General features: G+C 34.1%; 1 protein-coding gene across 1 annotated transcript; it reads left to right on the top strand.

Annotated features, from left to right (window-relative positions):
- The first annotated feature begins 17,690 nt into the window (after positions 1-17,690).
- Positions 17,691-20,926, top strand: LOC127737006 (neuroglobin-1-like). The gene is made up of 3 exons (XM_052247561.1): positions 17,691-17,899; positions 18,242-18,473; positions 20,648-20,926. Exons 1-3 carry the CDS (start codon positions 17,691-17,693, stop codon positions 20,810-20,812), a joined length of 606 nt encoding a protein of 201 aa, XP_052103521.1. The 3' UTR covers positions 20,813-20,926.
- The last annotated feature ends 211 nt before the right edge of the window (positions 20,927-21,137 follow it).

Below are 21,137 nucleotides of genomic sequence, written 5' to 3'. Positions count from 1 at the left end.
GTATTGCACAAAAGCAAAAAAAAAGGGGGTATTTTTTTTTTTTGAGGGGGGGGGGGGGGGGGGGGGTTAATTCACAACAGCATAGTGTATTGCACAAAAGCAAAAAATTGAATATAAATTCAAATCAAATAACCAATCCTAAGTTATTCTGTGTCAGAAACCTATTATGTGTCAAATATTTAATTACAATCCAAATTCTGACCTGTATCAAGCGCGAATATTGTGTCCATTTTTGCCCCTACTGTTCAGGGTTGGACCTCTGCTGTCGTATCCAGCTGCGCTCAGCGAAGCAATTTATTGAATTTACCTTGAAGTTCTTTATTTTTGGTTTTCTTTTTATCGTTTTTTTTGTGCAATTAGTATTCTTATTACTATTTATTTTTTGTGGAAATTTGTTTGCCATATGTTTTCTCAGTCTTAAAAATAAGATTAATACTGTATATAAATTTTGTGTGTCAGAAAGGCTTTTCTGGATTTACTGTCAGCCATGTCAGCAGGGACGCTCAAAACAAAATTATAAGTTTATGAACGAAATCCATGTTATAAATCATGTCCATGGCTAATCACAGACTTCTTTTTGAATACTACTCGTTGTGAAATAACAGCCCAGCAGTTGTATCGACCAAGGTAATAGAGATATCGGTTGGTTCGCCCACATTACACTTTTACCCAGAGTTTGTCCACCCACAGATTCTGTTCGCCATAATTTTATATAAATACCAAAATTTGTTCCTGATGCTAATCACGTGATAAATGCTCTGCAAATCATTAATGATGTCATCAGTAATATTTTGGTTGGAGACAAAGCCACTAACAAATATCTGGGTTTCTGTTGCTCAATTACCCATATTTCAATGAGTGCTTACATCTCATCTATCCCTGTGAACTTGAAATTGAGGATAATACGAAAATACAAGGTCTGCTTCATATCTTGTCTATTTGTTTCAATATCGGAGAATAATATCAACTTCAAACTAGAAACTATGACTAAAGTCATGATTTCAACTTTCTAATTGTCAATTTTACATTTCTCAGCAGTAACATACACTCTGCTCCATCATATGGCTTTACATATCTCAATAAATGCTGTCCTTTTGTGCATGTTCACTCTATATGGACTTTATTCACAGGAGTGTGCTGTTTTGGGCTAAACCTTTCGGAATCCAAGGTCCTCAATGCTTTACAACTTCGTACTTGATTCAACCGTTTTTGATTTTTTTTATTCAATCGTCATAGACGCGTCTTTTGTAGAATAAGGTGCGTCTAACGTACACAATTTTGATACTGGTATCTATAATGAGTTTCCTTACTCAAAACTTGGTAAAACAGAGTTATCGGGAAGTACGAATGAAATAGACAACATAAGATTTACAGTTACCATAACCAACTGGTCGACCAATACGCTGTGTCCGTGTCTCAACTCAGTAGTGACTTGTTTTGTGGTCTAAGATCTTTAGATACAAGAACAGTCGCCTGATCTGTAATTTTACCGATTGTGACATTGTAATTGAACAAAACTTTGCAGCAAAAGAGATGATTTCAGCTTCCCAATTGGCCCGAGAACACAGCTATTCCGTAGTGCATTTCTTTAAGACAATAAATTCATATTAAGAAAATCGCACCTGCTCTATCTCAAAAAGATTTTTACAGTGTATTTTCAGATTATAGAAAAGTCTATCTGCTCCAACTCAAAATATTGACAATTGTATGTAAAGGGGGTCTAAAATTCAGTTTGACAGCTTCAGACATATGACCTTTTTTAACTGGACCAAATCACTACTTAACATAAGGATTCAGCACCCAATTTTTTTTACATGTAATTTCATCCCCTTACTTAATATTTCATGCATAAAATATAAATAAATAAATTTGGAAAGTATGAAAAAAAATTGCAAGTTATACACTGTCCACACTAGGGACTATATTTGCAGACAACGAAAATCAAAGGACGATAACTGTGTCCTCGGACCAATTGTGCACTTTCCATTTCTATGTAGCAATATTCCAGCTACATATGGAGTATATATCTCCTTGTTGAAACGATATTCCAGAGCTTGCATTATCTATTATGATTTCCTTGATAGATGGTATAGCTGCTTACAAAAAGAGAGACGAAACATACCAAAGGGACATTCAAAGTCGAAAATAAAATGACAACGCCATGACATAAAAAGATCAAAAGACAAACAACAGTACACAAAACCAAGTGAAGTTAAAATCATTCCTTCGAAACTTTTACGGACACCTTGGGTGACTGACCGTTATAAAATATATGTTTCACAGATGACGACGGATATGTTTCAGTTGTCGTAGCCACAATCCCGTCCTCTTATCCTCGAACGTGACCTACCGAATTACACTTATCACTGGGTTTGTACATACACGAGCAACACGAAGGGTGACACATGTGGAGCTGGATCTTCTTATCCTTCCGGTGCATCTGAGATCACCCAAGTTTTTCATTGGGTTCGTGTTGGTCTTTAGTTTTCTATGTAGTGTTCTGTATGCTGTTGTTGGTCTTTTTGTCGTTTTTCGTTATTCTCCATGGCGTTGTCACTTTGTTATCGACTTATGAGTTTGAATATCCCTTTGGTATCTTTCGCCTCTCTTTTAACTGAACGTGAATTCGCATGGCGGGTGATACATGCATAGCAGGAGACTATTACCCTGTCGAAGCACTGGGTCTCGCTCCTTTTGGAGTTCATGCAATTACCGTTTTTGTCGAGCCTGCGACTTTTGTCGCAGAAAGCTCGACATAGGGATAGTGATCCGGCGGCGGCGGCGGCGTTAGCTAACTTCTTAAAAGCTTTATATTTTAGAAGGTGGAAGACCTGGATGCTTCAAACTTTGTATATGGATGCCTCATGTTACGAAGTTTCCGTCAGTCACATGTCCAATGTCCTTGACCTCATTTCATGGTTCAGTGACTACTTGAAAAAAAAGTTAACATTTTTTGTAATGTTAAATTCTCTCTTATTATAAGTAGTAGGATAACTATATTTGGTATGTGCGTACCTTGCAAGGTCCTCATGCCCGTCAGACAGTTTTCACTTGACCTCGACCTCATTTCATGGATCAGTGAACAAGGTTAAGTTTTGGTGGTCAAGTCCATATCTCAGATACTATAAGCAATAGGTCAAGTATATTCGGTGTATGGAAGGACTGTAAGGTGTACATGTCCAACTGGCAGGTGTCATCTGACCTTGACCTCATTTTCATGGTTCAGTGGTTATAGTTAAGTTTTTGTGTTTTGGTCTGTTTTTCTTATACTGTATGCAATAGGTCTACTATATTTGGTGTATGGAATGATTGTAAGGTGTACATGTCTAGCTGGCAGATGTCATTTGAACTTGACCTCATTTTCATGGTTCAGTGGTCAAAGTTAAGATTTTGAGTTTTGGTCTTTTTTTCTTATACTATATGCAATAGGTCAACTATATTTGGTGTATGAAAATATTTTATGATCTACATGTCAGTCGCGCAGGTTTCATTTGATCTTGACCTCATTTTCACAGTTCATTGCTCAGTGTTAAGTTTTCGTGTTTTGGTCTGTTTTTCTTAAACTATAAGCAATAGGTCAACTATATTTGTTGTATGGAAGAATTGTTAGCTGTACATGCCTGCCTGGCATGGTTCATCTGACCTTGACCTCATTTTCATGGTTCATTGGTCAATGTTTAGTTTTCTTAGTTAATGTTAAGTCTATGTGACAGTTGTAATAAAGCTTTATATTTAGGACTATCATCATAATATCAATGATTAGTAAAGAAGGCGAGACATTTCAGCGTGTGCACTCTTGTTTATTGTTACCTTGATATGCCTGTTCCTAATCGATTAGCGAGATTTTAACATCTGTAAACTAGTGTCTCCTTAATTTCTTATAATTTTAAAACGAAAGACTTCAGGATGATTGGTCTAACCGTGATAGTTCTCTGTTGGACTCTAAGCCTATCGAATGTCTTAGGCTCTCTGAATCAGTTTGGGCTAAGAATGAGAATCTCCTCTGAAGTGTAAAAATAGGTTCAACTACAAATGCATAATTGTGAACAAAGGAAGAGACTCCAATTCTAAATATAGAATTTGCCTAAATGTGTACCATTACTTAAACAATTCAGTGTTTAAATTTTTAAGTGCAGATTCAAAATTAAAGCGATCTTTACCCTTCAATGCTCACAGGTACTTTGATTTACTGAATGGTCAGGAGTGTGTAGTTGCAGCTGAATAAAAAAGTTTTTACTTCAGACGAACAAGGCCTTAGGTGCTACGCAACTTGTAATATTGGTTTCTCTTGCCAACTGTACCAATTCTAAGGGGACTGAGATTTAAGATAACTCTACGGTTCGTGGAATCCTTAAGGGACTCCTTATTGGAATCCTCTCACACTGACAAAATCTTTGGGTTGCTTTTGGCAAAGGCTCAAGAGTGATTTAGCTTACATTCTCCTGTCAAAAGTTGATGTTCAAATTAATAATGGCCAGAGATCAGTTGCCTTATCTTCTTCAAATTTTAAGAAGAGACAGGACCTCATTAGTAAGCAGCTCTAACCCCTCTGGTAGTCCTAAGAAACCTGGTCCTGGTACCTAGATCCTTGCTCCTATGTACGTTATTGACAGCACTAATATAGGTATAAAGTCCTACTCTTATTTCTTCAATTCTGGTTTGGAAGGCAGAGGTAACTCATTTTCTTAAACAGTGGGAGAAATTGATTGGTGTTGTCAATAACCCGAGGGAGTTAAATTTTTTCCCAATCAAACTCTGTACACCGATGCCTCAAACAAAATTTCTTCTGAAGTGCACATCAATATGCTAGAGTTGAAGGAAGTTTTTCTTGCACTGCATCCCTTCAAACCTTCTCTGATTGATTCCTCTGTTGTTTAGCAACCGGCTTATTTTATTATTATGTTGTTTATTAGAAGAATCCAGGATGAACTCATTGTTATTCCTTGTATCAGAAAGCCAGAAACATACTTCTCCTTTATTCTTTTTTTATAACACCAATAAGATTTCTTTATTTCCATCTATTGCTTGTTACGTTATCTTCAACAAGTCCAAGCTTTTAATCTAATAAATGTTGTTTTACATTAACAATACATTAAACTTCTTTCAATTTTTAACCGGATTTTCGAAGGAAAAATCGGTTATTGATTTGGGGATGTACGGTTTGGTCGGGCGGGCGGCTGCCAAACAGTGTCCGTTCATTAACATGAAAACCCTTTGACGAAATTTTATCAAATTTAGATATGTTGTTTTCTGTGACTAAATGGAGGTCAAGTTCAATTTTCACGATTTTAGCTTTTCTCGTTGTTGAGTATTGCCCTTTCCCAAGAATTAAATTTTTGATGAAATACTTAATAATAACTCTATTTCTGTTCTTAGGGAAATAACTCATTTTTTAAAAGATTTTTAAAAGATATTGTATTAATGATAAATGACATTTTGGTGGTTTTTTTTCTTTTCTTTAGTAACTTGTTTGAAGAATTTTGTGGTAGGTTTGTTTGTTATTCTGTATAAACTAATTTTCTGAACGACTCAAGAAAACTGTTTTTGGATAATTGTTATTGTAACAGAGTAAATGTAATTAAATTTTGTAAATTATTACAAACAACACATAGAAATAAGTTAAAAAATATATGTAAATTTATAAAGGTTATAAATTCATTAGCAGGTCTTCCTGGTTAGCCTTTGTCTATCTGTTTTTCTATTATAATAACTAAATGATCTTGTATAGTAATTGTAACATTCATATCTCGTCATGTGCACAATTTATTTTGTATACTATGTATTATTATTTCATTCTTTGTACCAATGTGTATACAATGGTTTTAAAGAATAAAATTGTCTTGTCTTGTCTTGAATGCTATATATGTTTTTTTTTTAAAGAAGTGAACTTCTTTAATTAGATAATAATCTATTTTTATTAAAGGATATATTTCATTACATTACATTGTGTAGATAAAGTTGTTGACATTGATAGATAAGTTGCAGATCTATATTAGTTTGTGGCAAATGAAAGAAAAAATATTTGGAACTATTAATTATATTTGATTATAATTTGAAAATCGATATATATTGCGTAACATCATATCTAATTTTAGAGAACTATTTTTTAGTGGTTAAATAATATCTTTGATTACAATTTGAAAATAGATATTCTAATTTTAGAGAACTATTTTGTAGTGATTAAATCATATCTAATTTTAGAGAACTATATTCAGTTTGGGTTATTTCCCTTTGAACAGAAAATTATATGGATAAAATTAAACTGTGTTTCATTTCAACATAAATTAAATATATTTAGGGTTCTTTCAAATGCTGAATCTAAACCTTGTTTCTAAATATTAGATTTTTGGGCCCAGTTTTCAAATTGGTCCAAATCAGGGTCCAAAATTAAACTTTGTTTGGTTCAACAAAAATTTAATTTATGGGTTTCTTTGAAATGCTGAATCTAACCATGTATTTAGAGATTTTGGATTGTGGGCTCCTTTATCAAATTGGTCCACATTGAGGTCCAAAGGGTCCTAAATTAAACTTTTGTTTGATTTCATCAAAAATTAAATTCTTGGGGTTCTTTGAAATGCTGATTCTAACAATGTACTTAGATTTTGGATATTGGACCATAATAGGGAAATGTCCAATTTCAAATTTTTCAGTTCTTTGACCACATTTCTTCTGTGTCTCAAACCTATGTTGTGTCAAATATTCAATCACAATCCAAGTTCAGAGCTGTTTTAAGCTAAATGTAGTGTCCATACTTTCTCAACTGTTCAGAGTTCGACCTCTTCAGGAAATCCTGTTTGCTGTCACTCTGAAAGCCTCTTGTCAATAATATTGCATTCTTATTGTAAATTCTCTACTGAATAGACAACATACATCTAATCCCCTCGTTTTCTGATCAAATAAACAGTATGATTTATAAATTGAATAGCCAATAATAGTTATAAGATAGAAAAAGCAAAAGTAGTCTTTGTCTGATTTTTTAAAGCCAAAAACAAGATCTTTTAATGTAATAGTTTTTTCTATATTTACTTTTGGCAATAAATTGTAAACTTTTCTCTAAAAAGTTTTCAAAAAGGAACATAACGAAGGTCGTACGATGACCAATAGTTGTTAATTTCTGTGTCATTTGGTCTCTTGTGGAGAGTTGTCTCATTGGCAATCATACCAATTCTTCTTATTTTCATATATATATAATATAAAATAATGATAATAATCTTCCTCAGTAAAACATTTGTTACATAAATCATTGTTTGTTACCATCCATCTAAACAAATTTTTTTGTTGGTAATATATTTTGTAAAAGTTTCCATCTATACATCTTCAATTCATTTTCTTCTAAATAATAAAAAAATAAAGCTGTACAATGATTTCAAATGAAATTCAGTTTGTATTGGTAATAAGTTCAACCATATATTATACCAATCGGTTTAACAACTTTTTTCTTATTTAATTAGTTATAACTTATTTGACAAATAAGAAATGTCTTTATAATTGCCACTTATTGACAAACATTGTCTTTTTACATTGACTCTACTTCTAACAGAATTCTCTGATCTAAGACATTGTACCCAATCCTTTGGGGTTGCATTTTTAAGGACGTTAACTCATCCATCCAATTGGTTTTATTTTCTATTTTTTGCAAAATTACATTTTTGTGAAATTTCCCCATTTTCATCTAAAATATCATTTATGTAAATCAAATAAGCGTCTATCTAATTTTTAAAACAGAATTTTGTGATCAAATCTAATGTATTTATTCCGTGAAATAATTTTTTTCCAAATTTCGTGAAAGGTTTTTCGTTCATCTGTCTATCATCCTCCTACTTTCGTACTGCTTGTTAATACATTTATATATATAAAAAAAAATTGAAATATTTGGTAAATGTTGATCACCTTTGTTATAATCCATATCATATGGAATGCTAGGCAATTTTTGTCTCGCTTGACGGAGTCAAAAAGCGAGACATAAGTATGCTGTTTCCGGCGTCGGCGGCGACGTCAACAATGTATTAGTTTGTGATTAGGTCTAGTTTGTGGTGAACCACAAGTTGTAGGTCTATCATATTTGGTATACAGTTGTATTAGCATTGGCACATCTCATTTCCATGGAGATTATTTGGCCCTGCCCCCTCAGTCATGGTCTATTGACTTTGAAATTTGCATATTTTACATGTATTAGTTTGTGATTAGGTGTTTATGGGGAACCATTAGTGGTAGGTCAATGATATTTGGTATGCAGTTGTATAAGCATTGGCATATCTCATTTCCATGGAGATTATTTGGCTCAGCCCCCTCAGTCATGGTCTATTGACTTTGAAAATTTTGCTTAGTTAACATGTATTAGCTTGTGATTACGTCAGTTCAAGGGGAACCATTAGTGGTAGGCCAATGTTAATTGGTATTCAGTTGTATAAGCATTATCACATCTCATTTCAATGGAGAATATTTGACCCCATCCCCTCAGTCATGGCCCTTTGACTTTGAAACTTTTGCTTAGTTTACATGTTTTACATCACTGGGTCGATACCTCTGCTGGTGGACTATCAGTCCCCGAGGGTATCATCAGCTCAGTAGTCAGTACTTCGGTACTGACATGATTTATAACAAACCTTTCTAAAATTGTCCGTTGTTAAATTTTGAAATTATAAAAAAACTAAGGTTTCAACTCCCTCAGGCAAAGTTGACCTTAGATGAATTTGGCTATTTGTTTTAGGTATTTTTGTCATTTAGCTCTTCAACTGTTTCGGTACTTATACATCCCTCGGATTTCAAATGTTTGGCTTTGAGCGTTCCTGATGAAGGTTAATCCAGAAAAGCGCTTCGGACGCATGAAATTATTAAACATGTTGTTTTCAATTTTTTACATGTATCAGTTTGTGATAAGATCAGTTTAAGATGAACTGCTAATGTTAAGTCAATGATATTTGGTATGCAAATTTATTAAGTATCGTTTCCATGGAGATTATACAGCTCCACCCGCTCTTCATGGTTCATTGACTTTGAAACTTTTGCATAGTTTACAAGTTAATGTTTGTGTTTAGGTTTGTTTAAAGGGAACAACTTATAATAAGTCAATGATATTTTGTATGCAGTTGTATTAGCATTGGCGTATCTCATTTACATGGAGATGGTTAAGCCATGTACCTCAGTCATGGTTCATTGACTTTGAATATTAGCCTAACTTGTTAGAATTGCCATTTTAATTTCAACATTTGCATAATCAAAATTGCAAAAAAGCGAGACATATCTCTGTGATAACAGTTTATTTCCTAAGCCTTTGAAATATTTTAAAGGTACAAGTTGCCATCTGGCAATATCTGTATTTAAGATTCGACCTATCCATGATGCATTTAGTGCTTCAAAATGACTTTCAATATCAAGCATATTCCCGTTTCCGTATCAATCATCGTATTTCTTTTGAATTTATCTGGTTTATCGTTCCAGATAAATTTAAAACATTTTCTTTCTATTTCTTTTTTATATTTTCTGGAAATACACATGACGTAGCTAAAAAGGGGAAAAGTGGTGTAATCAAAGATTTGATGATCAAAATTATTCCTAACATAGTGAGATTTCGCTTTTTCCAAAGAATTAACAATTTGTCCATTTTCTCTTTTCTATTTTCAAAGTTGAATTTCTCACATTCTTCTTTGTAATGTCCAAAATAAATTCCAAAAGCTTTTACAGGTTTATCAGCTCAATTGATATTTGCTATTTTGTCTTTACTGTTTTTTAGTTTTCCTATCCATATCCCTCCTGTTTTATTTTTGTTTATAATTTATCCCGAAAAATAATCAAAGATTTCAATACTATCATTTTTATCATGAAAGAACACAGTTGTATCATCAGCTACTTCGCTTATTTTAATACAATGTGTTTTCGTATCAAATTTAATATGACATCCTTTTATATCTTTGTTATTTCTTAGTCTCAATATGGTGCCAATATCTCAACGGACATGACAAAAAGTATAGCAGATAATGAACATCCATGCTAATTCCTTTTGAATTTGTTAACATTTCTGAAATCCATCCATTATTGATAAAACATGTTTGAATATCAGTAAAAAAAACATTTTAACTTATGTTTGAATGATTCTTTTATTTGTCTTAAATTGAATCCAATAAATCTATTTTATATCCAGATTGATCTGTGTTTTTGAGTTTTGGCAGATATATTTATCGATTTCTTAATTTGACTTTGCTTTTCAAGTCCAAAAAAATGTACATGTTTTTTTTCCAAATTCAACCCATTTTGCTCTGCTTTGATTTGTGCGCCAATGACCTTCTCATCATCAATCTGATTCAGTTCCGATTTTCCGACCGTTCAAGGTCTTTATAGCCAGTCAATGTCGTTAAACACACCACTCATCAGTTCCGATTCTAGAATTTAAATACGATCATTCAAACTAGAGTTAAAAGTATTCAATTGGTCTCTTTCAAACATCTTTTCTTGTAGTTGTTTTTCTTCTTCTCTTTAGTCTATTTCCTCTGGCTGTGAACTTCATGTTAGGCAGCTTCGTTTATTATATACTCTGTCACTATCCCATGCTCCAGTGAACACAGAGTGGAACTTGACCAATCAGTGTTCGAAGCAGTGACTCTTCGTTGGAACAGCCCCAACATTGACTTGTTTGAAACCAGTCTAAATTACAACCTTCCAACTTTTGTGTCTCAAACTCCGGACTCGAAGCTTTTTTCTTATGCATTTTTCCTTCAGGTTTCTCGCAACTCTTTTTAACATCTTCAGAAAATATCAGGAGAGAAGTGCAAGATCATGGTTGTTGCATCAGCTTGGCTAAAACACGCATGGTTTCAAGCCCTTTTTCGACTATCTTATGCTACTCCTCTGAGATCAGCAGTCATGCATCATCTCTTCATGTCAGTCAGAGACTCAAACAACATTGTATATGATGCCAAATGAACAATCTTCTCTGATTGCTGTAGTAAACTATTGAACATTCCCAAGTCTCTGTACAGCAATTGTCAGATTATTTTTTTTCGTTTTGAGTCTTATGGTCTATCCCTCTCAACTAGAAAAAGATATTGATCAACAATCTCGAGAACTATCAGTATTTCTGGTTGGCCAAATTTGGGAATTAACATAGTTTTGCTCGGAATTTCAGTCCGGATATTGCGAAAGAAAAGGCCTTCCTTCTTGGGTTTTAGTTTTGATTGCCCTATATCTCAGAGTTTTATCTTACAAATGCCATTGGCTTCTGGCAGTAGGAGTGATCTTCTTGTTCTCAGTTTCCTGCCTTCGGTTCAACAGTGATTTGTTTATCAGTCCCTTTACTTACTGATCCATCTCAACTTTTCATAAATCGTATCGACAGGGGAACAGAACCTGTGGTTATCCTAGCACTTCCTTCTGACTCAAATGTCCTATTCGGATTCTGTCCCTTTTGTGTTAGGAGATCTAGTCGTCCACGTACTGTATCTATGAGTTATAATTATAGAATTTTTAAACCTTTTACAAAGGACATATCTGATTTGCCTGTTAAAACTGCTTTTTTCTGGATGTACAAAGTTATTTCTCTATAATTGCTCCGCTATTGAAGAACTTTTAAGCAGTTTTAACATTAAAGTTCCTAACGACAGAGCTATTCATTCACCCATGTCTTTATTTAACAAGACGTTATAAGAAGAATGGTCATGCAGATGCAGATATGTTTTTCTCTCTTATGCCTATAGTTATACAATGTTACAATGCAGATGGTTCCCTCTTCTACTGTTTCTATTAATTTAGAAAATTCAGCTTTTGGGAAGATTATGTCTTTTACTGAGAATTTATTATGGTAACGTGTCTATTACAATTATACATTTAAAAGTGAATAGAGATTTTATAAAACAAATATTTACCATCATATTTTATGGTCAAACCCGCCTCCAAATCATCCTCTTCTTTCATTGTGTCTGGGGAAACGGAACGAAGGTAGTGGGTGTCGAGCGTACTTATGCGCTGAGCCATGTTATGGTACTTTAACTTCCTAAATTATGTTTGGGGATTCCGTCTGTTGTTATGACGCAATGGGGAACTCAGCATTTAAGATGGTAAGTGTTTATTTTAGATATCACTTTACTTTAAAATGTATAACATAAACGCGTCACGTGTAATGTGGTTCCACCAAGTAAGGTAAAACATTAAAACATTTAAAAAAAATATGACAGTTTTCATTTATCTTTATATTAGCAACATCTATGATGTACCTCCTTTTTAGCTCACCTGGCCCGAAGTTTTGAACTTCTTCTAGAGAACCACTGAATGGAAAGAAACCAAACATGGCATGAATGTTCCTTATGAGGTGCTGACCAAATGTTGTTACTTTGTAGCGGATCCATCATCCAAGATGGCCGCCAGCGGGGGACTTAGTTTAACAAAGGACCCTTTCGGAAATACATACAAATGTCTTCTTTTAGAGAACCACTGAATAGAATGAAACCAAACATGGCATGAATGTTCCTTATGAGGTGCTGACCAAGTGTTGTTACTTTGAAGCTGATCCATTATCAAAGATGGCCGCCAGCGGGGGACTTAGTTTAACATAGGACCCTATGGGAAATACATACAAATGTCTTCTTTTAGAGAACCACTGAATGGAATGAAACCAAACATGGTATGAATGTTCCTTATGAGGTGCTGACCGAGTGTTGTTACTTTGAAGCCGATCCATACTCCAAGATGGCCGCCAGCGGGGGACTTAGTTTAACATAGGATAAAATTGAGAATGGAAATGGGGAATGTGTCAAAGAGACAACAACCCGACCATAGAGCAGACAACAGCCGAAGGCCACCAATGGGTCTTCAATGCAGCGAGAAACTCCCGCACCCGGAGGCGTCCTTCAGCTGGCCCCTAAACAAATATGTATACTAGTTCAGTGATAATGGACGTCATACTAAACTCCAAATTATACACAAGAAACTAAAATTAAAAATGATACAAGACTAACAAAGGCCACCCTATGGGAAATACATACAAATGTCTTCTTTTAGAGAACCACTGAATGGAATGAAACCAAACATGGCATGAATGTTCCTTATGAGGTGCTGACCAAGTGTTGTTACTATGAAGCCGATCCATAATCCAAGATGGCCGCCAGGAGGGGACTTAGTTTAACATTGGACCCTATGGGAAATTCATACAAATGTCTTCTTTTAGAGAACCACTGAATGGAATGAAATCAAACATGACATAAATGTTTCTTATGAGGTGCTGACCGAGTGTTGTTACTTTGATGCCGATCCATAATCCAAGATGGCCGCCAGCAGGGGACTTAGTTTAACATGGGACCCTATGAGAAATACATACAAATGTCTTCTTTTAGAGAACCACTGAATGGAATGAAACCAAACATGGCATGAATGTTCCTTTTGAGGTGCTGACCAAGTGTTGTTACTATGAAGCCGATCCATAATCCAAGATGGCCGCAAGCGGGGGGACTTAGTTTTACATAGGACCCTATGGGAAATACATACAAATGTCATCTTTTAGAGAACCACTGAATGGAATGAAACCAAACATGACACGAATGTTCTTTATGAGGTGCTGACCTAGTGTTGTTACTTTGAAGCTGATCCATCATCCAAGATGGCCACCAGCGGGGACTTAGTTTAACAAAGGAGCCTACGAGAAATACATACAAATGTCTTCTTTTAGAGAACCACTGAATGCAATGAAACCAAACATGGCATGAATGTTCCTTATGAGGTGCTGACCGAGTGTTGTTACTTTGAAGCCGATCTAAAATCCAAGATGGCCGCCAGCGGGGACTTAGTTTAACATAGGACCCTATGAGAAATACATACAAATGTTTTCTTTTAGAGAACCATTGAATGGAATGAAACCAAACATGGCATGCATGTTCCTTTTGAGGTGCTGACCAAGTGTTGTTACTTTGAAGCTGATCCTTCATCCACGATGGCCACCAGATGGGGACAATGTTTAACAAAGGACCCTATGGACAATACATACAAATGTCTTCTTTTAGAGAACCACATACTGAATGGATTGAAACCAAACATGGCATGAATGTTTCTTATGAGGTGCTGACTAAGTTTTGTTACTTTGAAGCTGATCCTTCATCCATGATGGCCGCCAATAGGGGGACTTCCTTTAACATAAGACCCTATGGGAAATACATACAAATGCTTCTTCTAGAGGTGCACTGAATGGAATGAAACCAAACATGGCATGAATGTTCCTTATGAGGTGCTGACCAAGTGTTGTTACTATGAAGCCGATCCATAATCCAAGATGGCCGCATGCGGGGGGACTTAGTTTTACATAGGACCCTATTGGAAATACATACAAATGTCTTCTTTTAGAGAACCACTGAATGGAATGAAACCAAACATGGCATGAATGTTCCTTATGAGGTGCTGACCAAGTGTTGTTACTATGAAGCCGATCCATAATCCAAGATGGCCGCCAGGAGGGGACTTAGTTTAACATTGGACCCTATGGGAAATTCATACAAATGTCTTCTTTTAGAGAACCACTGAATGGAATGAAATCAAACATGACATAAATGTTTCTTATGAGGTGCTGACCGAGTGTTGTTACTTTGAAGCCGATCCATAATCCAAGATGGCCGCCAGCAGGGGACTTAATTTAACATAGGACCCTACGGGAAATACATACAAATGTCTTCTTTTAGAGAACCACTGAATGGAATGAAACCAAACATGACACGAATGTTCTTTATGAGGTGCTGACCTAGTGTTGTTACTTTGAAGCTGATCCATCATCCAAGATGGCCACCAGCGGGGACTTAGTTTAACAAAGGAGCCTACGAGAAATACATACAAATGTCTTCTTTTAGAGAACCACTGAATGCAATGAAACCAAACATGGCATGAATGTTCCTTATGAGGTGCTGACCGAGTGTTGTTACTTTGAAGCCGATCTATAATCCAAGATGGCCGCCAGCGGGGACTTAGTTTAACATAGGACCCTATGAGAAATACATACAAATGTTTTCTTTTAGAGAACCATTGAATGGAATGAAACCAAACATGGCATGCATGTTCCTTTTGAGGTGCTGACCAAGTGTTGTTACTTTGAAGCTGATCCTTCATCCACGATGGCCACCAGATGGGGACAATGTTTAACAAAGGACCCTATGGACAATACATACAAATGTCTTCTTTTAGAGAACCACATACTGAATGGATTGAAACCAAACATGGCATGAATGTTTCTCATGAGGTGCTGACTAAGTTTTGTTACTTTGAAGCTGATCCTTCATCCATGATGGCCGCCAATGGGGGGACTTCCTTTAACATAAGACCCTATGGGAAATACATACAAATGCTTCTTCTAGAGGTGCACTGAATGGAATGAAACCAAAACATGGCATAAATGTTTCTTATGAGGTGCTGATGAAGTGTTGCTACTTTGTTGCTGATTTACTGTTCAAGATGGCCACCAGGATTTTTTATTAAATTACAGGACCAATATTAAACCAAATTTGGCCTCACTCATTATTAGGGTATCTGTTATGATTTTAATCTATTTTTACATGATTTCCAAAACCAAAGTAGAATCAGGTGAGCGACACAGGCTCTTGAGAGCCTCTAGTTTCTTTTATTTTTTCACGTCATTTGCACATCTTCGTGTGCATTCTATATTTGCATTGTCTTGTGAAATACAATATATATATATTCCCCTCCTACGTTTGAAATCATAGCTTAATCATCAACCTTAAAAGATTCAAATATTAAAACCTTACAATTACATGTCTTCAATACGGATCGACGATGATTTCTCTCAAGTTAATCATTCTGCAACATCACTAGTCAACAAGATTTAGATTTATTATAATTAGTTGTTCGGGATTCTCAAACGAATTCATAAAACTATATGTTGTTGATACATAAATTTCGAGCTTAAAGGGGCATTAGCTTCGAGATATAAAAAAAATAGAATATGATTTTTTGTTTGTTCAATCATTAATGAAAGTGAAATAGTGAAATAATAATTCGCTTTAAGCAGCCAGTTTGGTACCATTTTGTCAAAATAAGCTACGAAACATAACTGATGAATTATTGACTTGCGAGTGAATAATACGACCTCATTGAATCCGTATTCATTTGACCTTCAATTAAACCCCTTAGCTAGAGATGGGCTACGCAAAAACTAGGCGTGTTCAGCTATTAAAAGGAAAAGAATTTCAACATTGAAAGTGAAACATGGGTAAACCATTTAATTGACTGATTCGATCCACAAAAACTCATTCTTATATAGGTAAAAACGATGATTAACATATTTTTTAACCTAAAATATGAAATCAAACAGACCTAGAAAAATCCAATTACACATGTTCGCTATCTATCTATTTATATCTATATTTATATTCATATCTGGGTTTTATGGCCGTCGGCAGTCTTTGGTGGTTAATTAAATGGCGTCTAGACTAGGTTCATGTTGCTCAGTCTTTAGTTTTCTATGTTGTGTTTTATGTACTATTGTTTGTCTGTTTGTCTGTTTGTCTTTTTCTTTTTTAGCTATGGCGTTGTCAGTTTATTTTCGACTTATGAGTTTGAATGTCCCTTTGGTATTGTTCGCCTCTCTTTTAAAATACACAAGAAATGCTGATACACATTATCGAACCCATTCATTGTAAATTGTTTATTCTAGACCTTTTATAATTTTGATATACATTTAGTATGATATAAATAAAATATGAATTTTAGTCAAATCGGTGAACATGAATTTGACAGTTTATGCCCCTTTAATTGTCAACCTGAAAAGATTCAATCATTAAAACCTTACAAGTACATGTATTCAATGCGGATCGACGTTGATTTCTATAAGTTCGTCATTCTGCGACATCACCAGTCAGCAAGATTTATTATAATAAGTTGTTCAGGATTCTCAAACGAATTCATAAAAACTATATGTTGTTGATACATCATATGTCCGTTTTAGTGATATAAAATAATCATAGGGTCACCGACTTGGTGTATTAACCAAACTGTTACCTAGTTGATAGAACAAAATGTCAAAAAATCAACTGTTACGGCCAACAACGCAACGACTTTACAATTATTTCGACGTTTTGTGGTTTTTTTTTCACCTGAATGCTGTATAATGTAAAAACGAAGTCGGTGACCAAATTAGTATTTTACATCATTAAAACGGCAAAAAAGAATTTTAACTTGAGTTCAAAATTTAACAAAAGCACGTAAAATTTAGATTAGATATACAAGTTAAAAAAATATTCACAACAGCCATGAATAACGTGGTAATGAATTCGGGGATTTAAATAAAGTATTTGATGAATCTTTCAATTCAATTATTTACCCCTTTAATGTTAAAATTCCACCTGGTTTTATCAACTTTCCGATTTTTAACTATAATTACAAGGACAATACGTACAAGCTCTTTTTCCTTCTCAAACATCTATTTAACCTACAAAACATGATCGGTCATCAGTTAGAAGTGTCTATTTGATATGATTTATACCAGGTGAACAAAAAAGCTAAGATAGAAGTCGTATCAATCTTAAATTATTAACCTTTGTCGTGTCGAAGAAATATAATTTCCTGGAAGGGAGAGATAAGAATTCTTTCAAGTCTAAAAAGATAATTAAAAAATATTAATTTCATGTAATCTTCTTTCCATAATTCAAGGTGTTTACTTTATAAAAATGAATATCACGTTTCATTATATTTTTTTTCATTTGTACAAAATGGGTTGCTCAATCGCAGCTGTTAAACATAGTACTCAGCCGAAATGTGCAGGACGTCAACGCAAGAGTGTTCATTCCAGACCATCTATAACTTTCACAGACGCAATTAGCAGGCTAGATCTAACTGAAAGACAAATATTCCAACTTCAGCAGTCATGGAAAGCAATCTCGAGGAAGATGGAATATACAGGAATCAACATGTTTATTAGGTCAGCATTAAAAACTGACTATGGCATTTAAAATATCTGGCTTGAAAGAAGTTATAATGTTTACATAGAAATTTCCACCAATTGATTGAGTAGTTAATACTAATAACCAATATACATTGACTTACCAATACTAGTGTATGGTACATTTCATATTTTTAAATTCTACTTTATTCCTACTTTTAATTTTTAAAATTGGATACAATGTATTTATTCATAATCCCGACATGCCGAACGCAAGGTAAAGTAAGAACGGTTTTGCAAATTGTAAGAAAATAGGCAATGACGATTTTCTTTCAGCTTTTTAAACATGCAAAACTACAACAGTTATTTTTTATATTTTAGAATATTTGAAACACATGCAGACTTAAAGAAGTTTTTCTTTATGGTTGAAAATTGTTCAACTATTGCTGAGATGAGAGAATCAAAGGGTCTTGCCAAACATGTGTTGATGGTGATGAATACTTTGGATGATACCATTTACAATCTAAACGACATGCAGTATGTTATAGACTTACTTTACGACATCGGGAAACAACATCGGAAGTTTTCTGATTTTAGACGGGAATTCTTTTTGGTGAGTAGTAAAAATTAATGTTATTATGTATTCACTACGTATTTCTCATGCTTATATTTTTTCACAGCAAACTAATACAATACACTTGCTGTTATTTTAACATACCATCGCTTATTTTTTTGTACATGATAATTTTTTCAGTATGAATTATCTTTCTATCTTCACTAAATTAAACAGGAAGCACACGTTACTAAATCATTGCAACACATGCTTGTTTAGTTTTAACATACACAGATTCTTTTAACATTTGTAAATAGAGAAATTGTGGTTTAAAATGCGTTCGATGAGAAATACAAGCATGCCTTTACTATATATATATTGTATTTTCTGTATTGACACTAACATAATTTGAAGCTAAACACTTATTTTGTCTTTAGACCTTTAAGAACAGATAACTAGTCGCGTTCTTTTTAATTCTATTACTACGGTAATTACAATGAACATCAGAGATACTTTTGAAAAATTATAATCTGTACATCTGTGAATGTTGGCCGTCAATTTACCTTTCAGAGAAAAGCACTTCCTAGAAAAGAAAAGTGGCTCGAGGTGAGAACATTTAGCCACCTATTCAATATGAGCATGAATTCTTTATCTAATATAATCCAAAATATTATATGTATTGTCAAGTTCAGCTCCGTCTTATAAGTGGGATAACAGGTGGTCCAGAATAGGTCCAGAATATAAAAGTAGTTAAAATAGTAACTCTTCCTGCTATTATAAAGTTAAATGTCAAAAGTTTATTTACCGCAGAAAAAAATGTCACCGTTGAGATCTAACGTTATAGCTCTCTCCATACACTTATTTTCAGAATGTTCCTGCTAGTCCTAAGCATATTATGATTAAACCACTTACGAGCACATCTGTTTGCCCAGTGTCATCTGAAAATATTGTCTCTACGTAAATGTTATAATTAAAGTTATGTCTGTTCGGAATTAAAAAAATCCGAAAGGAAACTACGCTAATGAACATTGTTAACCGCTTTCCTTTTTTTTAACGATTATTAGTTATATAACGTTTCGAGTATTGTCCTCTCGATTTACTGGTATTCATTGTGCATATACAAATAAAGAACCTTTGACTTTGTCTTGGTATCTTAATTTCAAAAGTGGTTATCTTCGTTGTATATCATTCGATTTGATAATTTTTCTTGAACTTCTCTGGTCTTAATATAAGCAAAGGTTATCTTCAGTAGAAAAAATAGAGGTTAGTACGTTAGGAATTTGTTCGCACAACAGCTTTATTAACTAGCATTACACAAATCTTCTATACTTTGCTGTTATTTACATTTGATACATTTAGGGGAAAATATTATATGACAAAATTAATGCGCCTTTATTGTTAATTGTTTCCAGTATTAGAATTTACAAGAACATCTTTTTACAAACTTATGATTGCAAATGGTGTGCCAAAATTGGTGGGTTCTTATCGGAAAGGAAATAATTTTTCCAGTTTTCTCACTGTTATATGTTGCCGCCCGTCAATATTTGATATTGCGTGCATGTATGCAAAGTAATATATACATGCTATAGCCTTTTCAGTTACCCTACCCAAAGTAAATGAATTACGTATATACTCAAATTCTGGTCTCAACATAATGTTCAATATTTACTAGACGGTGATAAAAGATTGTCGAAAGATGAGTATATTCGTGATACCCAATAAGAATAATGTATTTTCCCAAATATTGTCATCAAACATGCCAAGCCGATTAGCATCTTTAATACGATTATTCGCTTTTTACAGTTTGACAAAAAAAACATCTAGGAAGGACTTAAAGATAAAATAACAAAAACGATTTCTCTTTTTTTAGAATACTTTATTTGTTTTCAATAGATATCCCTAAGAAATGAAGAATTTAAAAACTTTCCACGTTTAAAAAAAATCGATTTTTTAAAACTGTGAAAACAAAATAAGACATCTGTTGATGACAATTTATATATGTTTCCTCTGTATCTTAGATGTCGTTTCATTATATCAAGGTATTGTCTTTATTTACACACGCACGATCAACATTTCTTTTCTGTGCAGTCATGTTATACTATTTAGATTTTCATAATAGTATTCTCTGTAATACTGTAATCATTTAATCAATGTTTTAGTTGTTTACAGATTAGAAATATACAAGTAGTAATCATGCGATTGCATTAGTTGTCATGACTTTGATTATGTTTCAGTCGGTGACGGAACCGTTCTTATTGGCAGTGAAAGAGACACTTGGAGATAGGTATACCAGAAATATGGCGACAGCTTACCGCAGGCTCATACAGTTTGTCGTTGCAAATATATTCCAAGGATTCGGAGATGTGTCGATTGAAAAAAAGAAACTCGCAGACGGATAAGCAGGAATTTCTCTAAAAAAAAATGGTTTCATGGGAAAAAGAATTTACTTTAAGTGCTGTGGGAATCGGTTGGTGCTAAAAGAATTCCACCAAATGCGATGAACCATGTCTTCATAGGGGATTTGAAACACGTACAGAAATTGAAATAGTGTGTGGTTGTGACATATTACATGCAATTTATGTTTCTTATTAATAAGACTAGCTAAGGGTACTTATTTGAAGACAATTTTTCAAGAGATAAAAGTTTATTTTCATGAATGGTACCAGTGGTTGCCGTCAGAGATGTGCAACAAACACAATTGTAAACGTTATTTTGAGTTCGACA

The sequence above is a fragment of the Mytilus californianus genome, unplaced genomic scaffold (assembly GCF_021869535.1).
Source record: "Mytilus californianus isolate M0D057914Y unplaced genomic scaffold, xbMytCali1.0.p SCAF_4, whole genome shotgun sequence".
NCBI classification, from domain to species: Eukaryota; Metazoa; Mollusca; class Bivalvia; order Mytilida; family Mytilidae; genus Mytilus; species Mytilus californianus.
This window is presented reverse-complemented; position numbering and strand designations above follow the sequence as displayed.

Coding starts and splice junctions, on each gene's coding strand:
- LOC127737006 (XM_052247561.1), top strand. CDS start 17,691: ATGGGTTGCTCAATCGCAGCTGTTAAACATAGTACTCAGCCGAAATGT. Junction 17,900..18,241: donor GGAATCAACATGTTTATTAG/GTCAGCATTAAA, acceptor TTTATATTTTAG/AATATTTGAAACACATGCAG. Junction 18,474..20,647: donor TTAGACGGGAATTCTTTTTG/GTGAGTAGTAAA, acceptor ATTATGTTTCAG/TCGGTGACGGAACCGTTCTT.